At 47.4% G+C, this 26,966-nt stretch overlaps 2 protein-coding genes across 12 annotated transcripts in view; both read left to right on the top strand.

The window, feature by feature from the left end:
• Positions 1-8,618, top strand: part of NBR1 (NBR1 autophagy cargo receptor) — a 32,541-nt gene extending 23,923 nt beyond the window's left edge. For all 4 annotated transcript variants that reach the window (XM_025986982.2, XM_025986981.2, XM_072747108.1 and 1 more), the window contains 5 exons: positions 682-1,087; positions 1,931-2,025; positions 2,691-2,748; positions 3,573-3,681; positions 6,886-8,618. In XM_025986982.2, the coding sequence (XP_025842767.1) occupies positions 682-1,087; positions 1,931-2,025; positions 2,691-2,748; positions 3,573-3,681; positions 6,886-7,059 (842 nt within the window). In that variant the 3' untranslated portion in view covers positions 7,060-8,618. The remainder of the gene's footprint in view (positions 1-681; positions 1,088-1,930; positions 2,026-2,690; positions 2,749-3,572; positions 3,682-6,885) is intronic.
• Positions 8,619-8,753: 135 nt separating this feature from the next.
• On the top strand, positions 8,754-23,276 carry TMEM106A (transmembrane protein 106A). Of its 8 annotated transcripts, none has more exons than XM_072747113.1 (10): positions 8,754-8,854; positions 8,954-9,092; positions 10,108-10,331; positions 10,871-10,934; positions 12,049-12,202; positions 12,706-12,846; positions 12,936-12,979; positions 13,466-13,519; positions 21,232-21,404; positions 21,611-23,276. In XM_072747113.1, the coding sequence occupies exons 3-10, from the start codon at positions 10,124-10,126 to the stop codon at positions 21,616-21,618; spliced, it is 846 nt and encodes a 281-aa protein (XP_072603214.1). In that variant the 5' UTR covers positions 8,754-8,854; positions 8,954-9,092; positions 10,108-10,123; the 3' UTR covers positions 21,619-23,276. The 8 variants fall into 8 exon arrangements, with proteins under 8 accessions (XP_072603214.1, XP_072603212.1, XP_072603210.1 ...); XM_072747111.1 differs by having other exon boundaries at positions 8,763-8,854; positions 8,954-9,283; XM_072747109.1 differs by having other exon boundaries at positions 8,763-8,854; positions 8,954-9,283; positions 22,872-23,140.
• Positions 23,277-26,966: the final 3,690 nt, after the last annotated feature.

Raw genomic sequence — 26,966 nt, 5'->3', positions numbered from 1 at the left:
TCTTTAATTAATTAATTCTGCTGTAGTCAATTTCCTTTATAACAGAAATTTCTAGATATAAGATAGGTAGAGCCCATACTGTGTATTTCAAGAACTATCCAAAAATTCAAATTCTAGTTCATCAAAATAGTGTGGGAAAGTTTATGTTTATTATAATGAAATTTTATCTATACCTTTAAATACTATATTTGTCTCACTTTTGTTCAAAATACACACACTCCTTTCCCACACACATACATTCATTTCTCACACACATGCTTATGTACAAACGCATAACAAAAAATGTTCACGGTAGTTATCTCTGAAAGGATTGTAGATATCTCTTTATTCCCTCATCCTCACTTTGCCAATTTTCTGCCATGACTATCTATTACTTTGCAAAGAAAAGGAGGAAAGTAAGCATATAGTCCTGTGGTACTAACCACTTAATGTTTTCTCTTGTTATAGCTCTATTAGCTAATGTATCAGTTTTGATTTGTTTTTAAGATTCATGGTGCTTCTCAGAGGCCTTGGTGTTTCTCTGTACCTTGTGAGCTTGGTTCTTTCTGGCTTTGCTTAGGCTTCAGACTTTTAATGTGGCCACAAGTGGTTCTAGCAGCAGCCCTTCCCTCTGGCCATCCCTCTACTCTGGCTTTCATAATTGTAGCTTATAGCTGAAAATTGATTGCTCTCATCCTCTAGTGAAATCTGCTTCCCCTGAAGAGGAACCACTTGGAGATGAACAGGAGGATGTTGTCCATAACACCAAAGAAGCTGTCGTGGAGGAGGAGGAGGAAGAGGAGGATGAGCTCAAAGATGAAGTTCAGAGTCAGTCCTCTACTTCTTCAGAGGATTACATCATCATCCTGCCTGAGTGCTTTGACACTAGTCGTCCCCTGGGTGACTCCATGTACAGCTCTGCACTCTCACAGCCAGGCCTAGAGCGAGGGGCTGAAGGTGAACCTGGGGTTGAGGCTGGGGAGAGGCTCGCTGAAGGGGAGAACCAGCTGCAGGGGCAGAGCATCAATGACATCCTCATGACCTCACAGACTCTGGACACAGTACCTCTGACCCCAGAGGTGGTGGGGCCTCCACCACAACTGTCCAGGTATCATCCACACCCCACTCAGCTGGGCTCTTCTTTACAGGTGGAATAGAGAGGAAACAACTTGATCTCAGAACCTGTTTTGTTTGTCAGAATGGGAAGAGATTATTTCCCATAGGAAAGTCTGAATTTAGATGAATAAAAGTTGTATTTCCCAGAATTTGTGGATTCTGAATTTAAAGCTGTGTTTATTCTTAATTATCTTTGTATAGTCTGTCTACTTCTGTTTTGATTGTTGAGAGCCAGTTTTTGGTTTGGTTTGGTTTGGTTTGGTTTGGTTTGTTTTATGGGGTTTTTTTTGCTTTTGCTGTTGAAACCCTGGATCTAAGAGAGCCAGTTTTGAAATACATCCCTGGACCTTCCTTCCCCACTCTATTGACGCATGGATAAAGACAGCAAAAATGCATTTTCTTGTTAACCCAAAGTATAATAGGATGTTTAATCTATTATAAAAAATACATATATTCTAAAATGAGAGTACAATTATTTTTCATTATCTATTAATTTGTGTGTGTCATTGCTCTGTTGTGGCATGGCAGATGCTGGAACCTTAACTAGGATTTAAACCACTCTCAGGGAGCTAAACATTTCCCTTTATTAGTACCACTTGATGTAGGCATGGAGCCACCCAACTGAAGCTGGTCTCTCTCCAGGTTGACTATGACTGAAAAGGAAAACCAGTAGAGTGAGCCCTTTCTACCTGATCCCTACTTCAGACATGAGATCTGGATCAGAAAAGTGAAGCCTTTATAGAGAATCTGGTACTGCTGTGCCACGTGCACTGTTTCTCCAGTGTTCCCATAGGTGCCTTTTCAACTGACTTTCAATATTGTGTCTTTCTGAAAGGAGCCCTCCTTGTGCACAGCCTGATGGTTCCCCGGGAGTGGATTTACCAGTTATCATACCAGAAGTTTCTTCAGTCCCTGATCAGATCAGAGGAGGTAATGACCAGCCTGCACTTGATGTCTTTTTCTGTGCTCCTGTCTGATGACACCAGGCATAAATAGGCATTGTGTCTTTGTGATTCTTGGCATTATTCAGAAACCTGCCCTTTTTTCTGTGGCCCTCCCTCCTTTTCTGTTCTCCAGCTTAATATTTATTAAATGAGACCTCACAGAGGTGGGCATTGTGCTACAGTGGAAAGAATACAGACTGTGGTGCTAGACTAGTCTAGGTTTCAGGCCCAGCTCCACCTTTCCTCACTGTGTGACCTTGAAGCAGTTCAGCACAGTCATAAAACCCACAGGGGTGTTTTCTTATCTCCAAATTAAGGAGAATAGCACCTTGAAGTTGTTAGTAAACCTTCAAAGTCACTTCCCACTCTTAATCACAAAAACAAAACCCCAAAAGTATTTTGAAACTAATAAATGGGTTGATAAGATTATAGACCAAGTTTTTCTGGCTCAACAAATAGTCACCTTGCATTGCATTCTGGATGGATAGTTCTTTCTTATCACTTAAAACCACTTGCAAAATCCGACCCCCCAAAAAATACTAAGTGCTGTGATCAGATTGCTGCTTGCCTCTCAAAACTAGCCTCACTCTGAGTTAGAAACGGTAGGAACTTGTGGATGCTGCTTCTAACCAATAGCTCTTTTGCTTTTAGAGCCCAGAGGCTCATCAGGACTTGTAAACAGCAGACAGAAGAGCTATGACCACTCAAGGTAACTGGACCTTGTGCAGCCTCTTCAGAAGCAGGTGGATATCCTAATACTGCTTCTGCTTAAATAAGCTTCTCAAAGCATGTGCCACCTCCAGAGGGCAAAGGAGAGCCATCATTCCTTCTTGTTCTTATTTCTTCTGATGCTTGTGAGCAACACTGAACAAAGGGCTACAGTTACATTTAAGAGTGTTCACATTCCAGGATACCTGGCTGGCTCAGTCTGTAGAGCATGTAACTCGATCTTGGGTTATGAGTTTGAGCCCCACATTGGGTGTAGAGATTACTTTAAAAAATAAAATCTTTGGGGAAAGAAAAAGTTTCCATATTCCAGACCAGTGTTCTCAAATTCAGCTCACCTTAGTACCAAAAGAGAAGGCAGGAAGGTCAAGCCCATTGTGCATCTTAGTAACAGTTTCTTAGACACACCTGCCTCACTGCTCCCGGTCATCCCAGATCACTGGTAAGATGGACTCCTCCCTCGCTCGCTACATTTCCTTTGGGGGTATATCCTCTAAGATGGTTAACTGAGCAGACTGCTAAATACCCCCTCTGTGCCCTTGACCACATAGTTTTCAGCTGGGACAGAAAGCTGGTATACTCACCAGAGGGGGTGTGTTTTCTGTATGCCCTTATTTTGCAGCAGTAGAGCTGAGCTCCACATCTAACCAAGGTTCGTAGCTGTAAAACTAATAGAAAAACGGTCACATTCTCCCGGGGTCACACCCCAGGGAAATCCATTTTCTTTCAAGGATTAGAGCCCAGATTATCTTGTAGGAAGATAATGGTTTGTGGTTTTTAGGGAAATAATGTGGTTTTCCTCCCCAGGCACCACCACCATGGGAGCAGCATTGCTGGAGGACTGGTGAAGGGGGCTTTATCTGTTGCTGCTTCTGCGTATAAGGCCTTGTTTGCTGGGCCACCAGTCACTGCCCAGGTCAGTGTATGTTTTCTTTTCCTTTACCAAAGCCACGTCACCAGTGACAATGATGCTCCCTGTTTGGGTTGGAGAGTAGTATGGCATTCTGCCACTTTTTAGCTGTAGAACTTTAGCCAAGTTAATAAAGTGAGGAAAGGAAAAAGACCTAATGTTTGTAGAAGACCTATTATGTGTGGGGGGCTCTTCCAAGTACCAGTGCTACAAGGTGAAAAAGACACCAGTCCCTGCCCAAAGACTGTGCGACACAAACGTGATAAACAGTACCATGTAAGGTCCTGCGCCAGTGTTCTCCCATGAAACACCTCTCTGTGGGCCTCTGCATGGGCCAGAGAAGGCTTCCTGGTAGGATGATGCCTGAATTGAGTCCTTAAGGACAAAATGAGGGCAGCTCAGGTGGCTCAGCGGTTTAGCGCCACTTTCAGCCCAGTTCGTGATCCTGGAGACCCAGGATCGAGTCCCATGTCAGGCTCCCTGCATGGAGCCTGCTTCTCCCTCTGCCTGTGTCTCTGCCTCTCTCTATGTGTCTCTCGTGAATAAATAAATAAAATCTCTTTTAAAAAAAGAAAAAAGGACAAAATGAGTATGTGTCAGGAAAGAGGAATAGAAAGAGCATTGTGACAGAGACTGGCCATTAAAAAGGGAAAGAGTTGGAAATGTCAGCTTGAAGGTGAATTTGAGGGACGCCTGGGTGGCTCAACAGTTTAGCGCCTGCCTTTGGCCCAGGGTGTAATCCTGGAGTCCCAGGATCGAGTCCTGCATTGGGCTTCTTGCAGGGAGCCTGCTTCTCCCTCTGCCTATGTCTCTGCCTCTCTCTGTGTGTGTGCCTCTCATGAATAAATAAATAAATAATTTTTTTTAGGGTGAATTTTGGCTGAGAAGAAGGAAAAAACTCAATTTATGTAGGTGGGGTGCTGTGTTAAGTGGTTTGGATATTATTTTAAGGCTAGTGGGAAGGGCCAGTGAATGGGCTATAGGAAAATAATTAACATTAGATTCGTACCCAGTAAGATAACTCCACTACAGTGTGAAGGTTGAGGGGAGCCCTAAGGAAATCCATTTGAGAATCCATGTGTAGATGGAAGAAAAGGGTAGAAGAGAAAGAGAAATAGCAGATCTTGAAGACCATGATTAAGAGGCTGGAAAGAAGTCAAGGAGGAATCCCAAGTTGCCGGCTTTGGACAGTAGATAGTACCATCCATTAAGAAAGATGTACAGGAAGAAGGATCTATTTGGGCAGAAGAAGAAGAAAACTAGGTCCATTTGGATGGTGTGGAATTTGAGGCATATCCAGGTAAAATTACCTAGAGTGCAGCTGGGCTCGTGCCTGTGGCTCACAGAGGAAAGGTTTGGCCTGGAGGAGGTCAGGTCATGTGTATACAGGTTCTAGTAGAAGCCATGTGATTGGGTAAGAGTTTCTGGGAAGATGAGGTCTAAAGCAAAAAACAGCCTTGAAGGATCCAGGAAAGAAGAAGGGCCTTGTCCAGGAACCTGAGACATAGGAAGATGTTCTGGAGCCAGGGAAGGGAGCTTGAATGAGGAGGAGGTGCCAACACCCCCAGAGAAAGAGAGCAAGTGAGGAGGACTTGGGGAGTGCAAGTATGCCTCACTGTCAAGTTGCTGGAGCACACAGGGAATGAGTTAATGGTCAAGGTGAGAGAAAATAATTCACAGAAAGAGATTTCTGAGATAGTGAGAGATCATGAGATAGCAAGCAATGGACTTGTGGAAGGATTATCCTGGAAAGGAGGGATAATATATTCTGAAATGAGAGTGAAGAGAGGAACAGTAGAGTTAGGTATAGAGAGAAATGCCAGAGATTGTGCTCAACACACGTACACACTCTTGTCCTAATCCTCTCAACTAGCCTGCCAAATAGGAGGTATTTTATATTTATATTCCATTTTCCTACATAATTTATTTTTCATTTAATAATTTATATTCCATTTTCCTACATAAGAGAATTAATTGAGGGCAGCCCAGGTGGCTCAGCGGTTTAGCGCCTGCCTTCGGCCCAGGGCATGATCCTGGAGACCCAGGATGGAGTCCCACATCAGGCTCCCTGCATGGAGCCTGCTTCTCCCTCTGCCTGTGTCTCTGCCTCTCTCTCTGTGTCTCTCATGAATAAATAAATAAAATCTTAAAAAAAAAGAATTGATGATCAACACAGTTGGGAAGTAAATGGTTAGAGTTAGTGTAATCCAAGAATGAAATCTTGCCATTTGTAACAACGTGGATGGGAATAGAAGGTATTATGCTGAGCGAAATAAATCATAAAAAGACAAATACCATAGGATTTCACTCATCTATAGGATTTAAGAAAAAAAAAAAAAACAGATGAAAGAGGGGAAGGAAAGGAAAACAAATGAGAGGGAAACAAACCATAAGAGACTCTTAACCTCTAGGAAACACACTGAGAGTTACTGGAGGGGAGGTGGTTGGATGAGGGGTAACTGGGTGATAAGCCTTAAGGAGGACAACTTGTGATGGAATGAGCACTAGGTGTTGTATGCAAATGATGAATCACTGAACTCTACCCCTGAAACTCATATACTATATGTTAATTTAAAACAAAACAAAAAAAAAGATAAACCAAAGTGTTAGGATTTGGGAAGGTTATGTGTCCACTCTAGGGCTTGGCCCAAAGAGGGAGGTAAAGGAGTGTTAGCTCCCTCTTTGGAAGATTATTTCTGTTCCTTACAAAGGAAAAAGGAAAAAAAATGCCAAGAAGGTCACCCAAGATGTCATTTCCCAAGCAGTTTCTTGTTCAGCTCCTTTGCATGGCTGACCACACTCTCCTAGTAACAGTCTCTGCTCCTGCCTAGGAGGAGAGGCTCCTGGCCCCATCCACACAGTTAACTTTATCTTCACAGAGTTTCCAGTGCTTGTTTGTATCTTTTCCTTCATTAGGCCAAAGAATGCCTCCTTCCAAATGCCCCCTCTGGAGCTTCCTCCTCCTCCTAGTTCTGAAGACAGTTCATTAGTTGCCCGGTTTGGGATATAAACCTACAGAATTCAGAACTGGGCATTCCCAGTCCTCCCTCACGGGCCCAGTAGTGTCAGGTGGACAGGAGTGCCATCCATACCCTTGCTTTGAATTCCCTAATAAATAGATCTGGAAAGATTTGTATGATTTGCAAGATAACAATTTACGAGGCACATAAATGATTCAGAAAATGTTCTGCTTTTCTTGACTCTACACAGCCAATAGTTTCTGAAGATCAGACAGCAGCTCTGATGGCCCACCTCTTCGAAATGGGATTCTGTGACAGGCAGCTGAACCTCAGGCTGCTGAAGAAGCACAATTATAACATCTTACAGGTTGTGACAGAACTGCTTCAGGTCAACAACAATGACTGGTACAGCCACCGCTACTGAGGAGTGGCCTTGTATTAAATCACTTTGCCTGCTGCTCAGAGATGATCTTTATTCTGTCCTGGGGGCGTAGGGGAGAAGCCCTGGATGATTTTTTTAATCTGATGAATCTATATAGAACCCATTATCGAATTACCAAGACAGTACCTGCATTACAGTATTTTCTGGAGCAAATCAAAGACCAGAACTGAAATAGAGACATTGGATGAATTGTAGGAAAACTTTTTCAGTTGATTTGGACAAAACTCTGTCTCCATTTTAGTGCATTGAAGAGCATTAACTTGAACTTCCTATAGAACCATTTTTCTTTCTGCTTGTATCAAAGTTGAGTATTTTTCTTTGGTTAAATGTGGATGTTTCTATGGGGATATCTGTTGTCAGTTTTTAAAAGAAATTAACCTTGGAAGTTGTTTTCAAGAATTCTTACAATTTTTCTAGCCTACCCCAAGCCTCATACCTATGTGGTATTGAAATGACACCCAGAGCCCCGTCTTGTTAATCTTCCTTGCTCAAGGACAAGTCATTTCCCTGTAAGACATAGTAAATCAGCACTGTTTTCTAAAGACCCCACTGGTACATTCAAGAAGATCCACTTTCTGGGTCTCTGCACTTCAGTGAGAGGAGGAGGGAGTGTGCTCAGTTAACCCACCAGCACCTATTGAGCAGTGTTTACTGTAGTAATTTTGCATACATTTTTTTTGTTTAAGGGAACAAATTTAAGTAGGTAGTGTGAAATATTTTGCTAATCCTATAAAGAAGGGGAAAACTATTAAAAGGAAAAGAAATGTAACAGTTACCTTTTTTCTTAATGTCAGTGCAGATGTTACAATTGAAAGAAGTGAAAGGCTCTTAATCTAGAAAAGTTAGTTCAGGGGTGGGCAAATGTGTGTGAGGCACAGGAAATGCTGATGACTTTTTGAATGTCTGAAATCTGCTCAAAGGTATCTACCCTTAGTCTAGAACAGGAGGAGGCTGTTTTGCAAGACTAGGATGGGAACAGACTCTGAAAAAGGTTTGGGTTAACCCCAAAACGAATGAGAAAGCTTGTTGCCAGGGGCCCAGGTCCTCATTCTGTTTACAGAAAGGAGTCTTGGGTATAATGGGTGAAGGAAAGGTAACAAAAAACACTAAAAGCTACTACCATCAATGAAAGTGACTTGCAGAAAAAGAAGACTCAACCCTCATCCAGAAGGGGAAGGATAGTAAACTAGTATTATTTAACCTGGTTGGTATTTATAATGAATGGTGATGTTAATTAATCATTAGTCATCATGATGTTTATTTACAGTATACTTCTTGATCGCTATTAAATAAACCAAGATTCAGACTGCAAGCCAACCAGGCTGTTCATTTATTTAAAACGTTTCTATCCGGGCTTCTGGGTAGAGGCTGAACGGCAGGGTGTGTGTACTTAATTGGGTTGATTTCGGGCGGGACCTGCTCTGACCTCCTGAGTCGTATTGTAGGGGTCCAGGAGGACCCTAAGGTCCAGTCGTCCGTCCGGTTGTACTTGTACCTAACCGCTTCGAGAATGGTGAAATAAAGGTTCTTCGAAAGTCCTACCTGGACTGGCTGGTGCTTGCGAAAGTGGCGTCCGGAACCCGGGCGGTCTTCGAAGAGATGAGCTCTTCTCCGGCCAATGTAACGGGAGGGGGCGGGTCACTCGGAGGGGGCGGGTCCGGAGAAGCTGGGGCGGAGCCTCCTTTGAAGGAGTCAAAGCTTGGGGCGAGCCCCTTGCCTCCCGCACTTTCGATTCTGCTTGCAGCGGCATCCGTCCTGCTGACCGCCCGGGGGTGGGGTAAGGCTTCTCCGATCTTCCTTTCTTTCCCTTTGGGAGGCAAGGGTCGAGGGACCTTCATTGCCTCCTAGTCTTACGCAGACATTCGCGGGTTAACAGGCTCCACCAACGGCCTCGGGTTGCCTGGAGTTGAAATTCTTCAGTGAAATCGAGCTTCTGTGGCTGCTCCTCCACTCGGGACCCTGGCCGAGCCCAGGAGTACGGGCTGAAAGCAGCTTAGCCTTCTGGGGAGGCCGAGGTAGCTGCTCCCCACTCTCTCCAAAGCTGTGTATTCGCTCCCCTCAGGACTCTGCTGAAGGGGACCAGTAGCTTGGCCAGCCCCAGTCCATGGCCCTTTGTTGGCCCTGCCCAACAAGCCCTTCTCCCCAAAGACATTTCAGAAAGCTCACTCTTGGCTGACCAGTGCCCTGGATCCCAGACCTCAATCAGGTGAGACTCTTAATTTTGACCCAGTAAGGTCTGAGTAAGGCTCACCTTAGGCTCGCCTACTCATTCTGCCACCACTCCTGGGCCTTTGAAGAAGAATCTGGATTTTTTTTTTTTTTTAGCCTTTAATGAAGAATAGACCCTGACCATTGCTCCCATCCTTCCCCAAGCATTCTTTCCTACCCCACAGAAGGCAGAATGAAAGAGGTTTCTCTGCTCCCTTTCAGGGCTATTTTAAGGTTTTTAGGCACACCTGTGGCCAGCCTAGCTGCCTTTCCCCTGTTTCAAAGAATCCCTGCTTCCTTATTAAGCCAGCACCTGCCCAGAGGCTCAGGAATGGAAGCTTTCCTTCCACTCCCAGGCTGGGAGATCGCAGGCATTTCTGCTTGGGTGTCCTAGACACCTCTTCAGAGTCCTCTTGTTGCAGAGGGTGAAGAGACTCTGGACTGCTGCCTCCCCCACCGCGCGCCAGCCCTATCCACTTCCTTCCCTTGAAGCAAGTGACAGCTCAGCAACTTTCCCAGAACAAAAACAAGTGTTCTGCCATTCACTTCTGGAAGTCCCTTCTAGTGAAATAACTTCTGCTTTTCTTTTCTCTTCCCTCTTGCAGGCAGTTTGAGCTCCCCTGCAGTAATGAAAAACATGCTGAGATTTCTGATCCCAGAGTCCCATATAACTGCTCAGTTTTTCGTATCCTAGCTTCCATGGGTGGGAGCTTGCTGAAATCGGGGTGGCACTCCTTGCCAATCTTGAAAACCCCAAACCAAAGTAACATCCGGTGTCTGTGCTAACAAGCTTAGCACCGAATTTTGTTCTTTTCTCATTAGCGAAAACTCCCCCTGAATGATGGGTGAGACGTTCTCCCACTTGGGCTCTCGGGAGGAGAACAAGTCCATCCTGCCCCGAAGCCCAGCCACTGGCAGCAAGGCTGCCTGCTACTCCAGCACCCGAAGCAGCAAGTCTTTTTGTTTTCCCGTGCCTTGTGAAGGGGCTGCCAGTGCCAGCTTTGTGACTTGTCCCACTTGCCAGGGCAGCGGGGAGATCCCTCAAGGTGAGTGGCCCAAGGCTTTAGAGATAGCCTGGAATCCAGAAAAAGCTCTTAGCAGCCAGCTGGTCAGGCCCGTCTGAGCCTCCTTGAATGGGGTTGGGTCTCCCAGTTCTGGGTCCCCCCATCCCACTCCAGGCCGGCCAGCAAAATGTTAACTTTTAATCTGTCCTCGCTGCAGAGACACCTGCCCCCTGCTGCCCTTCCTGCCCTAGTTGTTCTTTCCAGCCCAGGGGGTCTCCAGCCTCCCTGCTCCCTTACAGACCCTGGGTCTTAGGATTCAGGAAGTTACAAATGACCTCTCCAAAGTCTCATTTGCTGGTGCATTCCGGAAATTCACACCTGTTAATGAAAAATCTCACCTCTATCTTAGAGCTGACAGAGTGGAGTTGCCATCTCTGTCCAAGGTCCCCAGTCCTGCCCTGGGGCAGAGGTGGCACGCTTCTGACTCTGTGGAGTGGAGGGGTCCTTCTGGATAGCTGGCACAGCAAACAGTCCTCGTGCATACTTACTTCTTGGCCCTCTCACCTTCTTTCTCTCTACAGAGCTAGAGAAGCAACTAGTGGCTCTCATCCCCTATGGGGACCAGAGGCTGAAGCCCAGGCACACGTAAGCCCTTCTTTTCACCTGAGCTCCACAGGGGCTGTACTCATTGTCTCTCCCTTTCTGCCTCCCCACCCCCATTCCCAATTCTTCTCCATTGGAAGCCTCCCTGAGTTCGGATATACTAGCTCCATTTCCGGGGTTTTTTCCTGGTTTAAGAAGTTTGGGGCATAGCAGATGCCACCTGAGGGCACTTGGGTGTCCTCCTGAGCTTTGGTGCTTCCAAGAAGCGTGGCTCCCTTGTGAAAACAGAGGATCCCTTGACTCTGCAAGTACTTTCAGGAGGGAGGGAGTGGCCTTGGCTGTAGTTCATTTGGGGAAGTTATTTTTCCTGCGAGCTTCTCTCTGTTGTGGCAGTTCAGACCTGCTTGTTCTCTTCCCAGTTGAGATGGAAAACTAGCTGCTCCCTCTTCTGAGATACTTCAGAACCTCAAAGGCAGCCCTGGGGTTTCACTGGAGGAGGGGCAGGTCATGACCCTGTTTGTGCCACCACCCTGCCCTCCCTGACCACTGCACCAGCATCTGAAACTGCCAGTGCCCCGCATAAGATACTAACAAGGTGCTACCTCACCTTAATGCAGATTCTAGTTTTGAATTAGGACAGACGATGAAAAAAAAAAAAAAAAAAAAAAGGACAGACGATGTCCTGTTCTGAGTATTAATTTTAAAATTCAGAACTCTCAAGTTCATGTGGACATGTCTTCCAGTGGTAATAGCTGGCATTTGTTGAGCTTTTGTTATGTGCCCAGAAGCTGGCTCTGGTGCTTTTTCTTGCATTAGCCCATAACACATTCTGTGAGGTAGGTCCAGTTCTCTCCATTTTACAGACAAGGAAACTGAGGCCTAAAGAGGTTAAGTGGGTTGCTCAGAGAACTGGTCCAGTGGGTAAAGAGAGGTGGGGATGGAAGCCAGGCTGCTTGCCTCAGTCCTGAGCTCTGACTCAGTTGGGGCTGCATCTGAACCTGGGCTGGTCCTCCACATCTGGGGAAGTAAATGTGCAGTCACAAGGGGCTTGCGCAGGGGAGAGCCTTGTGTAGGGACTGGAGTGTCCGTCTCTGCCCACATTTCCGTGGTACTCAGACTTATGCACTGCTCGACCCCGGGGCCTGCTTTCCCACAGGAAGCTCTTCGTGTTCCTGGCAGTGCTCATCTGCCTTGTGACCTCCTCCCTCATCGTCTTTTTCCTGTTCCCCCGGTCCATTGCTGTGCAGCCTGCAGGCCTCAACTCCTCCACAGTGGCCTTTGACGATACTGATATCCACCTCAACATAACGGTGGGTGGATGCCCACACCCCTGAGCTCCATGCTGCCTTGCTGGCAACTCCTCTTTGCCCTTGTCCGGTGTTGCAGTCCTGGACATAGGTAGCCAGAGATCTATGGCACCCAGAGGGTGTAAAAGCCTGGGGAGAAGCAAGGAGACACCATGGGCCATGTAACAGATTGTGCAGGATGAGGATGGTACACAATGAAGGGTCAGAATCGGGGGTGTAGGGGGAGAGAAAACGCAGGTGTGGGAGGCAAGGCATGTCTGAGACTCCCTGGGTGGGCAAAACCGAACAGAGGTGCCTCACAGGATGAGACTGGATCCTGTGCCAGCTTATCGTCTCCTCCAAGGGACTCCTGGCACTGGGCTTCAGCAGCTGAGACCCACAGTGGGAGTGGGGCTCAGTCAGGCCGGGGCGGGGGTGGGGGGGAGGCAGGCGTTTGGGAAGCTACTTGACTTCTTTTCAAGGATAGTGATCCTTCCCACTTCCCTTTCCCTTGTCTTCCTCCTCAGAATATCTTAAACATCTCCAATAGCAACTACTACCCCATCACTGTGACTCAGCTGACCATCGAGGTTCTACACCTGTCCCTTGTGGTAGGGCAGGTCTCCAACAGCCTCCTCCTCCACATCAGCCCTTTGGCCAGTGAACAGGTGATTCCCTTTCCATGTGCTTGAACATGGGTGGTGGTCGGAAGGGGTGGCTGGGGCTGAGGCTCACCCTGTGCGCATTTGGTTGACAGATATTTTATGCAGTGACCAACAAGATCAAGGATGAAAACACATAGTAAGTATACCTTGATCTCTTCTCTCTTAGCCTCTTTCCTGTTGGAAACCCAGTCTTCATCCCTACTAGACTTCCTGACTCCTTAACAAACCCTGCAGCCAGCATTTGGCCTCCACTCTTGTGGCCAAGGCTGCAATGTGCAAGGAATTCAGGGTCCCCCACCTGTTTGGACTTAGGTTGGAATGAAAACAGGCCAGAATTTGGTTAATTCTTACAATATGTGACCTCAGGCTCTTAAGCCTGAATCCCTGAGAAAATGAATGTCTTGTTTTCTGTTGAGGGGGAGGGGCTAGTACACACCTGGGCCAAGCCTGTGGGGCTTGGAGAAATGCAATTGCAGCAAGGGTGACATGCTCACCTTAGGCAGAGGGAGAAAGAGTGGGAGTGGCATTTGGGGGCCCTGATGGGAAAGAGCCCAGGAGATGACACTGGGGCCTGCAAGGCTGCCAGGCTGCTCAGTGTGAAACGCTGTGTTCTTTCTCTCAGCAAAATCTGTTCCTGGATGAAAATCAAAGTCCACCATGTGCTTTTGCACATCCAGTAAGTAGGGCTTCGAGCCCAGGGGTCCATTCTCCCACTTCTCACCGCAGTCTCCCCTGTACCTTGTGGGAGGAGTCATTCAAAGCTAACTCCATTGATCTTGCGGGCTCTTGGGAGTAGCAGGTCCAGCCCCTGCGCTAGATCCCACCTTGCTTATAAGTCACAGAGCTGTCTGGATCACAGGTGGGACAGCTGTCCCAGGCACCTTGGTAGAGTAGGGAGTGGAAGGAAGAGCGTGGGGTGTTTGAGGGAGCCCACCCTCCCCAGACAGCAGAGCAGGGCCAGAGCTTCCTCTTCCTCCCAGACAGAGCAACAAAGCCTGTTTCCTCTCCAGGGGCACCCTGACCTGTTCCTACCTGAGCCATTCAGAGCAGCTAGTCTTCCAGAGTTATGAATATGTGGACTGCCGGGGGAATTCATCGGTGCCCCACTTGCTGCTGGCCCCTCACCCACCATGACCTGTCTACTGTTCCCAAACTCCAGGCCCCTGCCAGCCTGGGCTGTATATCCCAGTGCCCAAGGAAGAATTATACAAATTACAGTGACTTTGCCAAAGGAAAAGCCCTGCTTTGTTATACCTCCCCCAACCACACACCCCCTCAGCACAGGGAGTCCTACGTGGAAGTTAACTTGACACATACATGCATGCATGCTATTCACATCCTCTGATTTCCACAGGAAAAGAAGTCTGGTTCTTCTAGCAGCCAGCACCAGGCTTTTGCCTTGGTCTGTCTTAAGGAAAGTCTGACCTGATATGTATCCAGAGCTGCCTTAGAGTTCCCAGAGTGGTCCCTGCCCTTTGTGTACTGAGCAGCTTGGTTGCCTAGTGCCTCCGGGGCTGGCCTTCCTGCCCTTCTTGCCTGAAGGGGAGAAATCTTTAATTTTATCTCACTTTTAAAACATGGATCTTTTTCAAGTTCTCCACCCAGGGATGGGAAAGTGACTTGAGGGACATCCATGCTGCCTCGTGCCTTCCTGCTTTTGTCATGTGACAAAGTGATGGTGATAATCTGCTTTTGTCCTGGTAACTTGTGCCCTGACAGCAAGATTAGCAAAGCCCTTTGGCTCTGCATCTTCCCTGGTCAAAGACTGTTCCAGTTCCTAGGAAGACAGAGCTGTTCTCTGGCTAAAGCTTCTCTCCAACAAAGTTCTTTTATTCTGGTCACAGCAGAAGCAGAAGTAGTAAGGGAGGAGAGGAGACACCTCTCCTATACAGGGAGGCACCCTCCACCTATACAAGAAAAACTGAGATGAAGCCAGAGTCATTTGGAAAGAAGTTTATTGAAGTTAGGTTTCTGGCTGGTGGTGAGCCCCCAACCCTGAGCCCATGTGAGTGGACACTGGTAGGTCAAACGGTGGTGCCAGCTGCTCCTCCATGATAGCCTGCAGAGGGGGAACTGTCAGGACTTGGCCAAGCTGCTGGGCTCTACAGCATCCCTGGCTTAGTTCCAGGGCCCATCTTCTCCCAGAGGCGTCTGCTTTCCTTCGGGTGTTGACAGGATGAAACTGCACATGAGTAGGGACTGGTCTCAACCTCTCTTCTCTGCTGTCACTCAGATGAAGCAAAGTCCCAGATGATGGAGGGTCCCACTGGGCTCCAGATGGAGGCGGTTGGTTGTATTGCTGAGCAGGAACTGAAGGTGGCTGTGATTTTCCTTGGGCTGGGAGATGAACTTAGGTGGTGGGGAAAGCTGAGTGCCATTTTGGATGGATGGAGAGGAGGCAGTGGTGACAGCACCCGGCTAGCTGGCTGAGCAGACAGGAAGAAAGGTGGAAGGAGGCTGTCCCGTCCTGTGTCCCCGCTTTCATGCCGGAGTGAGTAGAGTCAAGAAGGTGCTGGCAGGAGCACCAAGTCCAAAAAGGCCAGGCTGGAGTTTCTGCTGTGTGTAGGTTGCCAAATGTAAAGGATATCTATTGTATTCAATAAACTATACTTTAAAAAAATAATAAAAATAAAAAAATAAACTATACTTAATGTTAAAAAATAAAGTCTCCTGTGAGTGGGAGGAGAGCTGGATGACACTCCCAGCCTGTTTCTGAGCTTCCGAGTGAGTGCCAAGCTCTCTTTCCCAGGCCCTATGCCCCTCTGCTAACCTGTCCAGCTCTTTTTGCTTCTGAGAGCTTGCTCCCAGGAGCTGGGATCATTGTGTATCTCTGAAGCCCCCTCCTGGCTTTAATATTCTTGGTCTGTGCCCCCTCAGGAAGCACTCCACACAAGGGCCCTGGTCCCTGGCAGTTGGTGTGGGGGCAGTCTGTGTGGGCTTTGATGAAGGGCCCAGGCATCACTTGTCTAGCCCCAGGTGCAAAGGGGGGCAGGCTGTGGGATCCTAGATATCACCTTCAGGAAGTGGTAAGGGCGGGTGCCTGGGGCCTTTGCAGCCTGACACCTCTGAAAGGCTGAGGTGGGGGAAAGGAGAGGCCTGTGGGGTTTTGTGGGCAAGTCCTCCTCCCCTTCCCAATATCAGGTGTCCTGTGCTTGAGGCTACAGCCCCCCTTTCCTCTGAGCTCTTTCCACCCCTGCCTCTGATCATCCATGCCACACCTCAGAGCCCACAGTGGGCCAGGCATTACACTGCACTTGGTGGGGCCCTGCCTGCCACCTGTAATGCTGCTCCAGGCCTGCTCCAGTATGATGCAAACCCTCCTTCCCCAGCTGCATCTCAGTAGCACTGGCCTTTGGGGAGGAGTGATGGTTCCAGTGAGAATCTTAAACCTAAAGTACCAACAGAGGCACCTGGGTGGCTCAGTCAGTTAAACATCTGACTCAACTCTTGGTTTTGGCTTGGGTCATGATCTCAGGGTCTTGGGATCAAGCCCTGCATAGGGCTCTGCACTTAGCAAGGAGTCTCCCTGTTCTCTCCCCGTGGACATACATGCATTCTCTCTCTCTCTCTCTCTCTCTTTCTCTCTCTCTCTCTCTCCCCCTCCCCCTCCCTCCCTCCCTCAAATAAAGAAAATCTTTAAAGCCCCCAACACACCTGACATTGCTAAATAAGAGCCAGCAATGGAGCCATAGACTTGGGAAGGCCAAGAGCAAGTTCTCCCATTGGCTTTGCCTTCAGAAGCATGGAATCACCTACTTTCTTCTCCCACCACCCCCTCCACCCACTTCTGGGTCCTCATGCCCCCTTCTCTTCATCCCCATCTCACAGAGCTGGCCAGCCTCTTGATTCTTTTTAGGAGGAAATCACATTTTATTCTCAGCTTGCCTTCTCTTCTAGAGTGGATTAGGAGGGGGTCACATTTGGAATGGAGATGCTCCGAGGTGAAAGAAGGGTGAGAAGGCATTCATCTGGGGGGGGGGGGCAGTTTGTTTTTTGTTTTTGTTTTTTGCTGATGCCCAGTGGGGTTGAGGGTCTATCTCTGGATCACCACTGCTGTGTGTAATTCGTTGACTGAGAAGAGGGAGAGAGAGGAGGCAAACTGGGTTAGTTAGCTGTTTCTGGGCCTTCTGTTCCAAAGCATTGCATCCAGAACATTTATGCCAGAGGAATCAAAACAAAATGAAGCAGCCCAGTCCTTATCATCAGGGTTTCTCATCCTTTGCATCTATGTCAGAGAAACCTTCTTTCCAAAGATTGTACTATGTCATGTCCTTCTCATCAAAGTGACTGCTCTGGGCTTTCAAGGCCTGGATTGAGCCAGGTTCTAAACTGGGGGGTTTATGATGCCTTCTCTTTCAATTGCCACATTCAGTGGTCCTGACACTTCTATTAAGGAAGTGGTATTATCATTCGCATTTTATGCATGGGGCAGATGAGGCTGAGATGCAATCACTACTGGGAAGAGGTGATCCTGAGACTTCAAGCCTGACTTCATGCCTTGCCTTCCTCCTGCTCCAGCTGCCTCCACCCCAATCAGCACTTAAAACACCCCTCTATTTTGCTTCTCTGGCAACTGTCCTGTCTGTCTGAATAGATTTGTCAACCCCTCCATTTCGTTGTGTTTTGTTTTGTTTTGTTTTGTTTTGTTTTTTAAGATTTTATTTATTCATGAGAGACACAGGCAGAGAGAGAAGCAGGCTCTATGCAGGAAGCCCGATGTGGGACTCGATCCTGGGACTCCGGGATCACACATTGAGCCAAAGGCAGAGGCTCAACCACTGAGCCACCGAGGCATACCAACCCCTCCATTTCTGCTTAGTGCTGAGCAAGAGGCCCTCCTAGACATTTTTGTGAAGGCAACAAATGGAGAAATAGGCCATCCAGAAATGACTATATAATTGCATCTAAAGGGATGCCTAGGTGGCTCTGCCATTGGGCACCTGCTTCAGCTCAGGTCATGATCCCGGGATCCGGGATTAAGTCCTGCATCTGGCTCCCTGTGAGGAGCCTGCTCCTCCCTTTGCCAATGTCTCTGCCTCTCTCTGTGTGTGTCTCTCATGAATAAATAAATAAATCTTAAAAAAAAAAAAAAGACTTTATGGAATTGACTTTATAAAATATAAATAACTGCAGCCCTTCACCAACAAAGCCTTTCTAGATTACACACACACGCACACGCACACACCCGGTCTACCTGCCTTTCATACTGTCTCACCGTGAATCGTGAGTGCTCCATGTATTTATCTGGATTAGATTGGAATGATTTCCTGAAACCTGATGATAAAGCACACGTTACTCATCTGACAGTTTCTGAAAAATGGAACATGGCAGAGCTGGACTCTCTACTATGTGTCTGGGGGGCAAGTGGCAGCCCCTCCCTGGGGCAAGGCACAGACTGAGCCCACTCTGAAAATTCACAACCGGGAAGCTGCGCTGTGATTCCCTGTTCCAGACTTCCTATGGCTCAGTACATCTCTTGTTGCATCTGCAACTCAGATCCCACCCTCACCCCTCTGACACCCTCGCCCAGAGGCAGGGCTGCCAACTTCACAGCCACTCCCCGCAAAAGTCAGCAGCCTCATTTGCACCCCCAGAGTGATGCAAACGTCTCGGGGGGGGTCCCCCCCAAACAAGGGCCGTAGGTACCAGGGAGAGTCTGTGACAGTGGGAGGATAGCTATGGATTCTGGACATAGGGCTGGGGTGAGAGCAAGGAGCTCCCCCTCATCACTTGCCCTCCCAGGTGTCTCACTTACTAGGGCCTTGCAGGGGTTTTATTCCTCCTAAGAATCTGTTAATGTTGGATTGCTCTCCTGCTTGATGGGTCCCTACTGAGCCAAGCTGGGGACCTGGCTTTGAAGAATCCTGCAGACTGTGCACAAAGGTGAGAGGCTCTTGGGCATTCTGTTGCCTCGACTGAGGTGGCGGCGGCGGCGTCTGTGACTTTTCAGGGAGCTGTGGTTGCGCTGGTGGTGGCCTGAGTGACATCTGTTCCTGTTGCAACTCCCGTGGGCGCTGGGTTTTTCTCTCAGATTGCAGTTCCTCCTCTTGGAGTTTCTCCAGTTCCTGACAAGAAACCCCTGGCAAGTGGCATCCTTCTCCCTCCCCTCCCAGTCACCCATCTGCCAGTGACTCTGCAGCAATCACTGGAGGCAAGCAATCACTGGAGATGCAGAGGTGGCCGAGGGTCTCTGTTCCCTGGAGTTGGAGGCTGGGCTCTCTCCCTTCACCCTCCATGAAACCCGAGAACTGTTTCATGTGACAGTACCCCCTAGCACAGCCCCAGCCCTGGAAATGGCAGTCTCTGAGCACCTACCTCCTACCTTGGTAGCTGTGCACTGAATACAGTTTGCACTGCTGGAGAATAAAGAATACTTTCCTGCAAACACTCTGAAACGGGGGGCAGGGCGGGAGACCCAGGGTGGGTCAATCCCTTAAGTCTCTGCCTGCCTTCATTTCGGGTCATGATCTCAGGGTCCTGGGATCAAGCCCTGCATAGGGCCCTCTTCAGGGACCCTGCTTCTCCCTCTGCCTCTCCCCTCCCACCTGCTCTCTCTCTCTCTCTTTCAAATGAATAAATAAACCTTTAAAAAAAAAAAAAGCAAACCTTTGAAACAGCACGATCCAATAGAAATAAAATGCATGCCACAAGTAATTTAAAATCTTCTAGTAACCATATAAAAAAGTAAGAAGAAAACAGGTGAAACTAATTTTAAGATAGGTTAGTTAACCCAATACCTCCAAAGCATGTAATCAATATCAAAGTATTAATGAGATCGTTTATATTCTTTGTTTTTGTACTAAGTCTGCAAAAAAACAGCATGTATTTTATGTTTAACAGTACATCTTAATTTGGATATCACATTTTGATAAAATATTTGCCTTATATTTAGATGTCATGAAATCTACAGTTGAAAAAGATTTATAGGGCACCTGGGTGGCTCAGTGGTTGAGTGTCTGCTTTAGCTCAGGTTGTGATCCCAAGGTCCTGGGATTGAGCCCCACATCAGACTCCCCTCAGGGAGCCTGCTTCTCCCTCTCCTTCTGCCTATGTCTCTGCCTCTCTCTCTGTTTCTCATGAAAAAAATGAATAAAAAGAAAAGAAAAATATTTATATCTCTAAACATACTGTTCTAAACATACTAGAAAGCTTTCCCATACATAAACAGTATCTGTTTTTCAATTTAGATTTACAGGGATCCCTGGGTGGCTCAGGCATTTAGCACCTGCTTTTATCCTAGGGCATGTCCTGGAGACCTGGGATCGAGTCCCACATTGGGCTCCTAGCGTGGAGCCTGCTTCTCCCTCTGCATGTGTCTCTGCCCCCCCACCTCTGTCTCTCATGAAAAAATAAATAAAATATAATTAATTAATTAATTAATTAATTTAGATTTACTGGGCAGCCCAGGTAGCTCAGTGGTTTAGTGCCTGCTTTCACCCCAGGGTGTGATCCTGGAGACCCAAGGTCAAGTCCCACGTTGAACTCCCTGCATGGGGCCTGCTTCTTCTGCTTCTGCCTGTGTCTCTGCCTCTCTCTCTCTCTCCATCTCTCAATAATAAATAAATAATTTTAAAAAAATTTTACATTTAAATTTATTTTTTTTTATTTTTTTTTTTTTACAAATTATTTTTTTTTAATTATTTTATTTTATTTATGATAGGCACACAGTGAGAGAGAGAGAAGCAGAGACATAGGCAGAGGGAGAAGCAGGCTCCATGCACCGGGAGCCCGACGTGGGATTCGATCCCGGGTCTCCAGGATCGCGCCCCGGGCCAAAGGCAGGCGCCAAACCGCTGCGCCACCCAGGGATCCCTACATTTAAATTTAATTAAATGTTTAAATTGATAAATTTAAATAAATGTTTAAATTTAATTAAATGTATATAAAATTTTACATCCAGTTGCTTGGTCTTGCCACATTGCAAGAAGGGCTCAATAGCACACAGGCTGGTGGCCACCCGAGAGAACACTGCAGCTTTAAAATCTCTCAGGCTCAGGGGATCCCTGGGTGCCTCAGCAGTTTAGTGCCTGCCTTCGGCCCAGGGCTTGGTACTGGAGTCCCAGGATCCAGTCCTGGGATCAGGCTCTCTTCATGGAGCCTGCTTCTCCCTCTGTGTCTCTGCCCACCCCCGCCCCCTCTCTCTGTCTCTCTATTTCTGTGTGTGTGTGTCTCATGAATAAATAAGTAAACCTTAAAAAAAAAAAATTCTCTCAGGCTGGACCAGCCAGGAGCCCCCTCTGGGCCTCAGCATAGTACAAAGCAAAGTTGAGTTACCCTAATAAACACACGCCCACACAGACACACACAGACACACACACAGTCCACCCAAGAGAACATTAAAGGACCTTTCTTCCTACATTCAGCAAAACAATACTGACCAAATCACAGCTTCCTCCTAGGCATCTGTCTTCCCTCCCCACTCCCTTCTGGGAAGCTCTGCAAGGAACCTGATGAACCTGGCCCCTCTCATGCACCTGCTCTTCCTGCTGCTGTTGCTGCTGCTGAGCCATCAGCCACCTCCTCCGGTCCAAAGCCATCTGCCTGCGACGGGCCTCCCAGTGGTAAGCGCTGCCCATGATGGTGGGGGTGACCAAAGGCCTCAGAAGGGGTGGGGGCAGACAGAGCCCAGGATGCTGCCCCCACCTCCTCTGTTTCCTGTCACTCCCTCCCCACTCCCTATAACCAGAACCACCTCACAATGGGAGGAGGAGGCAGCGGTTTTCCTAAGTTGCCTAGGGATTGTCTATAAACTACCTTTCTCTCCAAGCCCTGTGAAGGTAGAAGACACCTTTCCACCCGAGCTTTGAGTTTCCATGCGCCCAGGGACAGCTTCCGAGTCCAGTCGGCTGGGTGATCTCTCTGATTTCTTCCTCCCAGCCTTCCCAGGATTCCACCATCCTCATCCGGCCCTCTGCTGTGCCCTTCCTCCCCACCACCAAAGTTCTCTGGACTTCCCCTTACCTCAGTCCTCCATCTCCTCCTACTGTACTGAGTCAAGAGGACAGAAAATATAAAACCCAACACACCCTCAAGGGGTCTGAGCCCCAAAAAGGCAGGGTGGCTAATGAGCCTGGGGATTTAGAACGCTGGGCTCAAGCCTGAGATCTACCTCTTCCTCTGACCCCAGAGAGCCTACCTAACATCCTGGGCCTCGGTCTCCTTGCCCGTAGAATTAGAAGGGTTTTCTTGTTACCTCCTTTGCAGGACTGGTATCAGGACCAAGTGGATTAATGGGTGAGGAATATACAAGACAAGGCAGAAAATTATCCAGCTACAGGCTGGTGTTTTTTTAATTCTCCTACCTGATTTTCATCTTCAGTAGGTGGAATGGCCAGGGGAAGGTATCATTCCTGCAACCCAGGGGCAGGTGCTGGGTAGGCTAATGACTGCGAGGCTACCTCCTACAGCCACATGCCCTTACCCACAGATAACAATCTTTCTAGAAGCTGCAGAGCCTGAGTCCAGCTTCAGGGCTGCAAACCCAGCCACAGCTTCAAACACCATGCTAGTGGAAAGCAGGGTGAGGTGGGAAGGTGACAAGGGAGAAAAGCACTTGAACCGGAGAACAGGTTCCCGAAGAACCTGTCAACTCGGGCAGCTGGTTGAGTGGAGTCCGCCTGGGCTGCGGAGTCCAACACACTCAGGCTGAATCCTGTTTGTGCCACCTCCTAGCTGGTGGTACTTAGGTAGGTCACTCAGTGTCTCTGAGCCTTTCCTGTGAGACTTTTTGTGTGGAGGCCACCTTTAGACAACAGGCTTGAGCAACTGTGAGCCACCACCAAACTGAATCCAGACAGGCCCATGGGGTGCGCCTCAAACTATCCATTGGCCCTAACTAACCAGTGGGCTACTTCCAACCAGACACAGTTACCAAAAAAGGGAAATTCCATACGTCCCCACACCTCCTCACCTTCCCTCTTTAAATACAGCCACCACTCACTACCTTGCAGACACTCTCTCCTCTGCTTTCCTGCCCCCCACCCTTGCAGTGTATTCAATAAAATTCTATCCCCTTTGTTGTGCCTCAGGTGAACCCTTTCACTGCCCCCACTACTGGCCCCCACCGGATGGGGACCCCCTACATCTGAGGGCCCCCATCCGATCTGGGAGAGACACCACATTTTGGAAGATCCCATGGAATGCTTAGAAAGGGCCTGCCCTCACAGTGAGCAGGAGTCAATGCTTATGCCAGAGGAGAGATTTTCAAGGTGAATCCGACAAGATGGCGCCCTTCCCCTCTCCTGTGCACACTGCCTCTCCCAAACCCTACCTCTGACCTTAGACTTCCCTCCACCTGTGGGATTCTCCTCCACATCCCACTACACTCCTTTTAGTCTGGGTTTTAACTCTCTTGGCCCTTAGGGAACTTCCCCTTACCTGATTGTAGCCACTTGCACATTTGAAGTTTTAAATAAAGCTTGTTATTATCCAAAGCCCAGATCTTTGTTGTGAAAGGAATAAAGTATATTTAGAAGCATGGGCCAGGTAAACCCTGTGAGATGCCAGCTGTATTATGTGTACAAATGTGGCCTAGTTGCTCTGATCAGTTGACTCACCTGCAAAATAGAGATAATACCTCTCTATCCACAAAGTGTTGTGATGATTAAAGGAAATAATCCACATAGGCACAGGATTCAATCAACAGAGGCTTTTACATCCCAATCAACCCATCGTAAGTTGAAAAAAAAAAATCTAGGTCGAAAGTGCATTTAATGCACTAGCCTACAAACCATCATAGTGTTACAGAACAAGCTATCATAGCTCCTAATTCAGGAAACAAACAGGTCCTCCCTGGCACTCTCTCCTGGGGAATTTGGAGGTTGGCTGGACGAATCGAAAGCATAGGTCCTGGCTGGGTTTGCTAACACAGTTACCAAACAAACTCGGTTAAATTCTTCCCTGGAGAAGCCAGTAACTCAAGAGAGGAGGGTTTGGAAAAGAGAAAGGGAGAGATTTATTTTTGGTGCTAGCCGCTAAGGAAGGGAACAGGCTCAGGCCTTAATAATGGACCTATCCGGGGTCAGCCCCCATGGCGCAGCGGTTTGGCGCCGCCTGAAGCCTGGGGTGTGATCCTGGAGACCCGGGATCGAGTCCAGCATCAGGTTCCCTGCGTGGAGCCTGCTTCTCCTCTGTCTGTGTCTCTGCCCCTCTCTCTGTGTGTCTACCAATAAATAAATAAAATCTTTAAAAAAATAAAAAATAATGAACCTCTCCAATGGCAAGATGGACACCTAGAGTTTTATCAAGGTTCAGGAGGGTACATGCAAGAGAAAAGGCAGAGAGCATATGATCATGGATGGGGGTTGGTATGTGTTCAGCCCATGATTATGGGCATGGAAGGGAACATGTGAGGTGCGGTTTTCTAGACACTCCACTGCTATCAGGGCTTTTCTGGTCTGGCAATGGGAATGCTCCAGTCATTGTCAGTGCTTAAGAAAATGCAGTAAGAAATAGCCATTGAGGTCTGTGGTCAATCAAGAGGGTTTGCTGACAATACCTTAGCCTAGTCTACCTGGTGTGCTCAAAATATTACCTAGGATGCAAAGGGAACGTATTCAAATAAAAAAGCTGAAAGCTATCAGCAAAAAGGAGGAGGGGGAGACACAAAAGCAGGGAAAGGATATGTTTTGTTTTGCAGGAGCAGTTCCCGACTAGGAGACACTCAGCGGGCTGTTTCACCTGATAGCCCCTTACATGAGCCGGTTTGAGTTGGATTGGAGCCAAAGAGCTGGGAAGAAACCCTCCCTGAGTTGTCCTGAAGTTCCCTTTAGCTCATTACAATACTCCAAGATCTCCTCCTATGGATGGAGTTTTCTGCCATTTTTTAAATATGCTGTGTAAGCACTAGCGTGTTGACATGCTAGGCATGGCCAATGGAACTAAAGTGTTTATGCAAGGTCCCTGCCCCTACCCCCAGTACACTGAATAAAAGCTTCCTAACAAGCAACAAAACACAAAGGGCGCCGAGGCAATGGAAGAAGATATTTACAAATGCCATATCTGATAAAGGCTTCGCATCCAAAATCTACAAAGAATTTATCAAACTCGACACCCCAAAAAACAAGTCAATTAAGAAGTGGGCAGAAGACCCAAGTAGACACTTTTCCAAAAAAGACCTCCAGCTGGCTAACACACATGAAAAGATGCTCAACATCACTCATCATTAGGGAGACAGAAATCAAAACCACGATAAAAAAAAAAAAAAAGACACGGTGAGATACTGTCTCACACCTGTAAAGATGGCTAAAACTAACAACACAAGAAACAACAGATGTTGGTCAGGATGAGGTTCAGAAAGGGGAACCCTGGTACTCTGTTGGTGGGAATGCAAAATGGTGCAGCTACTCTGGAGAACAGTACGGAGGTTCCTCACAATGTTAGAAATAGGACTACCCTAGGGACGCATGGGTGGCTCAGCGGTTGAGCATCTGCCTTGGGCTCGAGATGTGATCCCGAGTCCCACATCGGGCTCTATGGGAGGAGCCCGCTTCTCCCTCTGTCTATGTCTCTGCCTCTGTGTGTGTGTGTCTCTCTCATGAACATATAAATAAAATCTTAAACAAACAAAAAAATAGCACTACATTGAGATCCAGCAATTGCACTACTAGGTATTTACCCAAAGGATACAAAAATACAGAGTTGAAGGGATACGTGCATCCCAATGTTTTTGTTTTTGTTTTAAGATTTTATTTATTTATGAGAGACACACAGAGAGAGACACAGGCAGAGACACAGGCAGAGGGAGAAGCAGGCTCCATGCAGGGAGCCTGATGTGGGACTTGATCCCAGATCTCCAGGATCACGCCCAGGGCTGAAGGTGGCCCTAAACTGCTGAGCCACCGGGGCTGCCCTGTTTTTTTTTTTTTTTTTTTTGATAACAGCATTATCAACAATAGTCAAACTATGGAGAGAGCCCACATATCCAACACCTGATGGAGGAATAAAGAAGATGTGCCTACACACACACACACACACACACACACACACACACACACACAGGAATACTACTCAGCCATCAAAAAGAATGAAATCTTGCCATTTGCAATGACACGGATGGAGCTAGAGCACATTATGCTAAGTGAAATAAGTCACTCAGAGAAAGACAAATACCATGTGATCTCACTCACGTGGAATTTAAGAAAGAAAATAGACAGGAGTGCCTATGGGGCTCACTCAGGTAAGCATCTGCCTTCAGCTCACATCATGATCTCAGGGTCCTAGGATCTAGCTTGGCATCAGGCTCACTGCTCAGTGGGGGGCCAATTTCTCTTTCTCCCTCTGCCCCTTCGCCCACCTATTTTTTCTCTCTCTCTCTCAAATAAATAAAATCTTTTAAAAGAAAAACAGATGAATATATAAGAAGGGGGTAAAGAAAATAAGAGACTCTTACCGATAGAGAATAAACTGAGAGTTGATGGAAGGATGTCTGTGGGGGAGGGGCTAGATGGGTGATGGGTACAAAGGAAGGCGCTCCTTATGAGGAGCACTGGGTGTTGTAAGCAAGTGATGAATCACTGAATACCACTCCAGAAACTAATATTGCATTGTATGTCAACTACCTAAAGTTTATTTTTTTTTAAATTCTTATTTATTTATGATAGTCACAGAGAGAGAGAGATGCAGAGACACAGGCAGAGGGAGAAGCAGGCTCCATGCACTGGGAGCCCGATGTGGGATTCGATCCCGGGTCTCCAGGATCGCGCCCTGGGCCAAAGGCACCGCCAAACCGCTGCGCCACCCAGGGATCCCTCTAAAGTTTAAATTTGAAACAAATACTACATATTTTAAAATTAGTTAATTTTAAAATCAATCTAAAAATTAGTTAATTCATTACTTTTTATAAAGCTCCTGTCCTAACCCCAGGAGAGACAGTGCCTTTTTTTTTTTTTTTTTTTTTTTTTGTAAGCCAGCTCTATACCTTACATGGGGCTCAAACTCACAAGTCCAAGGTCAGGAGTCTCACACTCCACCGAGCAAGTCAGACGCCCCAGTGTTTTGAGGGCTATTCCCCCTGCCTCCTTACTTGAAACAAGTAATAAAACGTTCTTTGCTTTCAATAGTTCCTTGGATTGTGCTCAATTACATGCATCCCAAGCAGCAAACTCCTTGAGTTTGGTTACAAG

The sequence above is a fragment of the Vulpes vulpes genome, chromosome 2, assembly GCF_048418805.1.
Source record: "Vulpes vulpes isolate BD-2025 chromosome 2, VulVul3, whole genome shotgun sequence".
Taxonomy (NCBI): domain Eukaryota; kingdom Metazoa; phylum Chordata; class Mammalia; order Carnivora; family Canidae; genus Vulpes; species Vulpes vulpes.
Note: the sequence above shows the minus strand (reverse complement) of the source record. Positions and strands in the feature narration are given on the sequence as shown.

Coding starts and splice junctions, on each gene's coding strand:
- TMEM106A (XM_072747109.1), top strand. CDS start 10,124: ATGATGGGTGAGACGTTCTCCCACTTGGGCTCTCGGGAGGAGAACAAG. Junction 10,332..10,870: donor CAGCGGGGAGATCCCTCAAG/GTGAGTGGCCCA, acceptor TTCTCTCTACAG/AGCTAGAGAAGCAACTAGTG. Junction 12,980..13,465: donor ATCAAGGATGAAAACACATA/GTAAGTATACCT, acceptor TCTTTCTCTCAG/CAAAATCTGTTCCTGGATGA.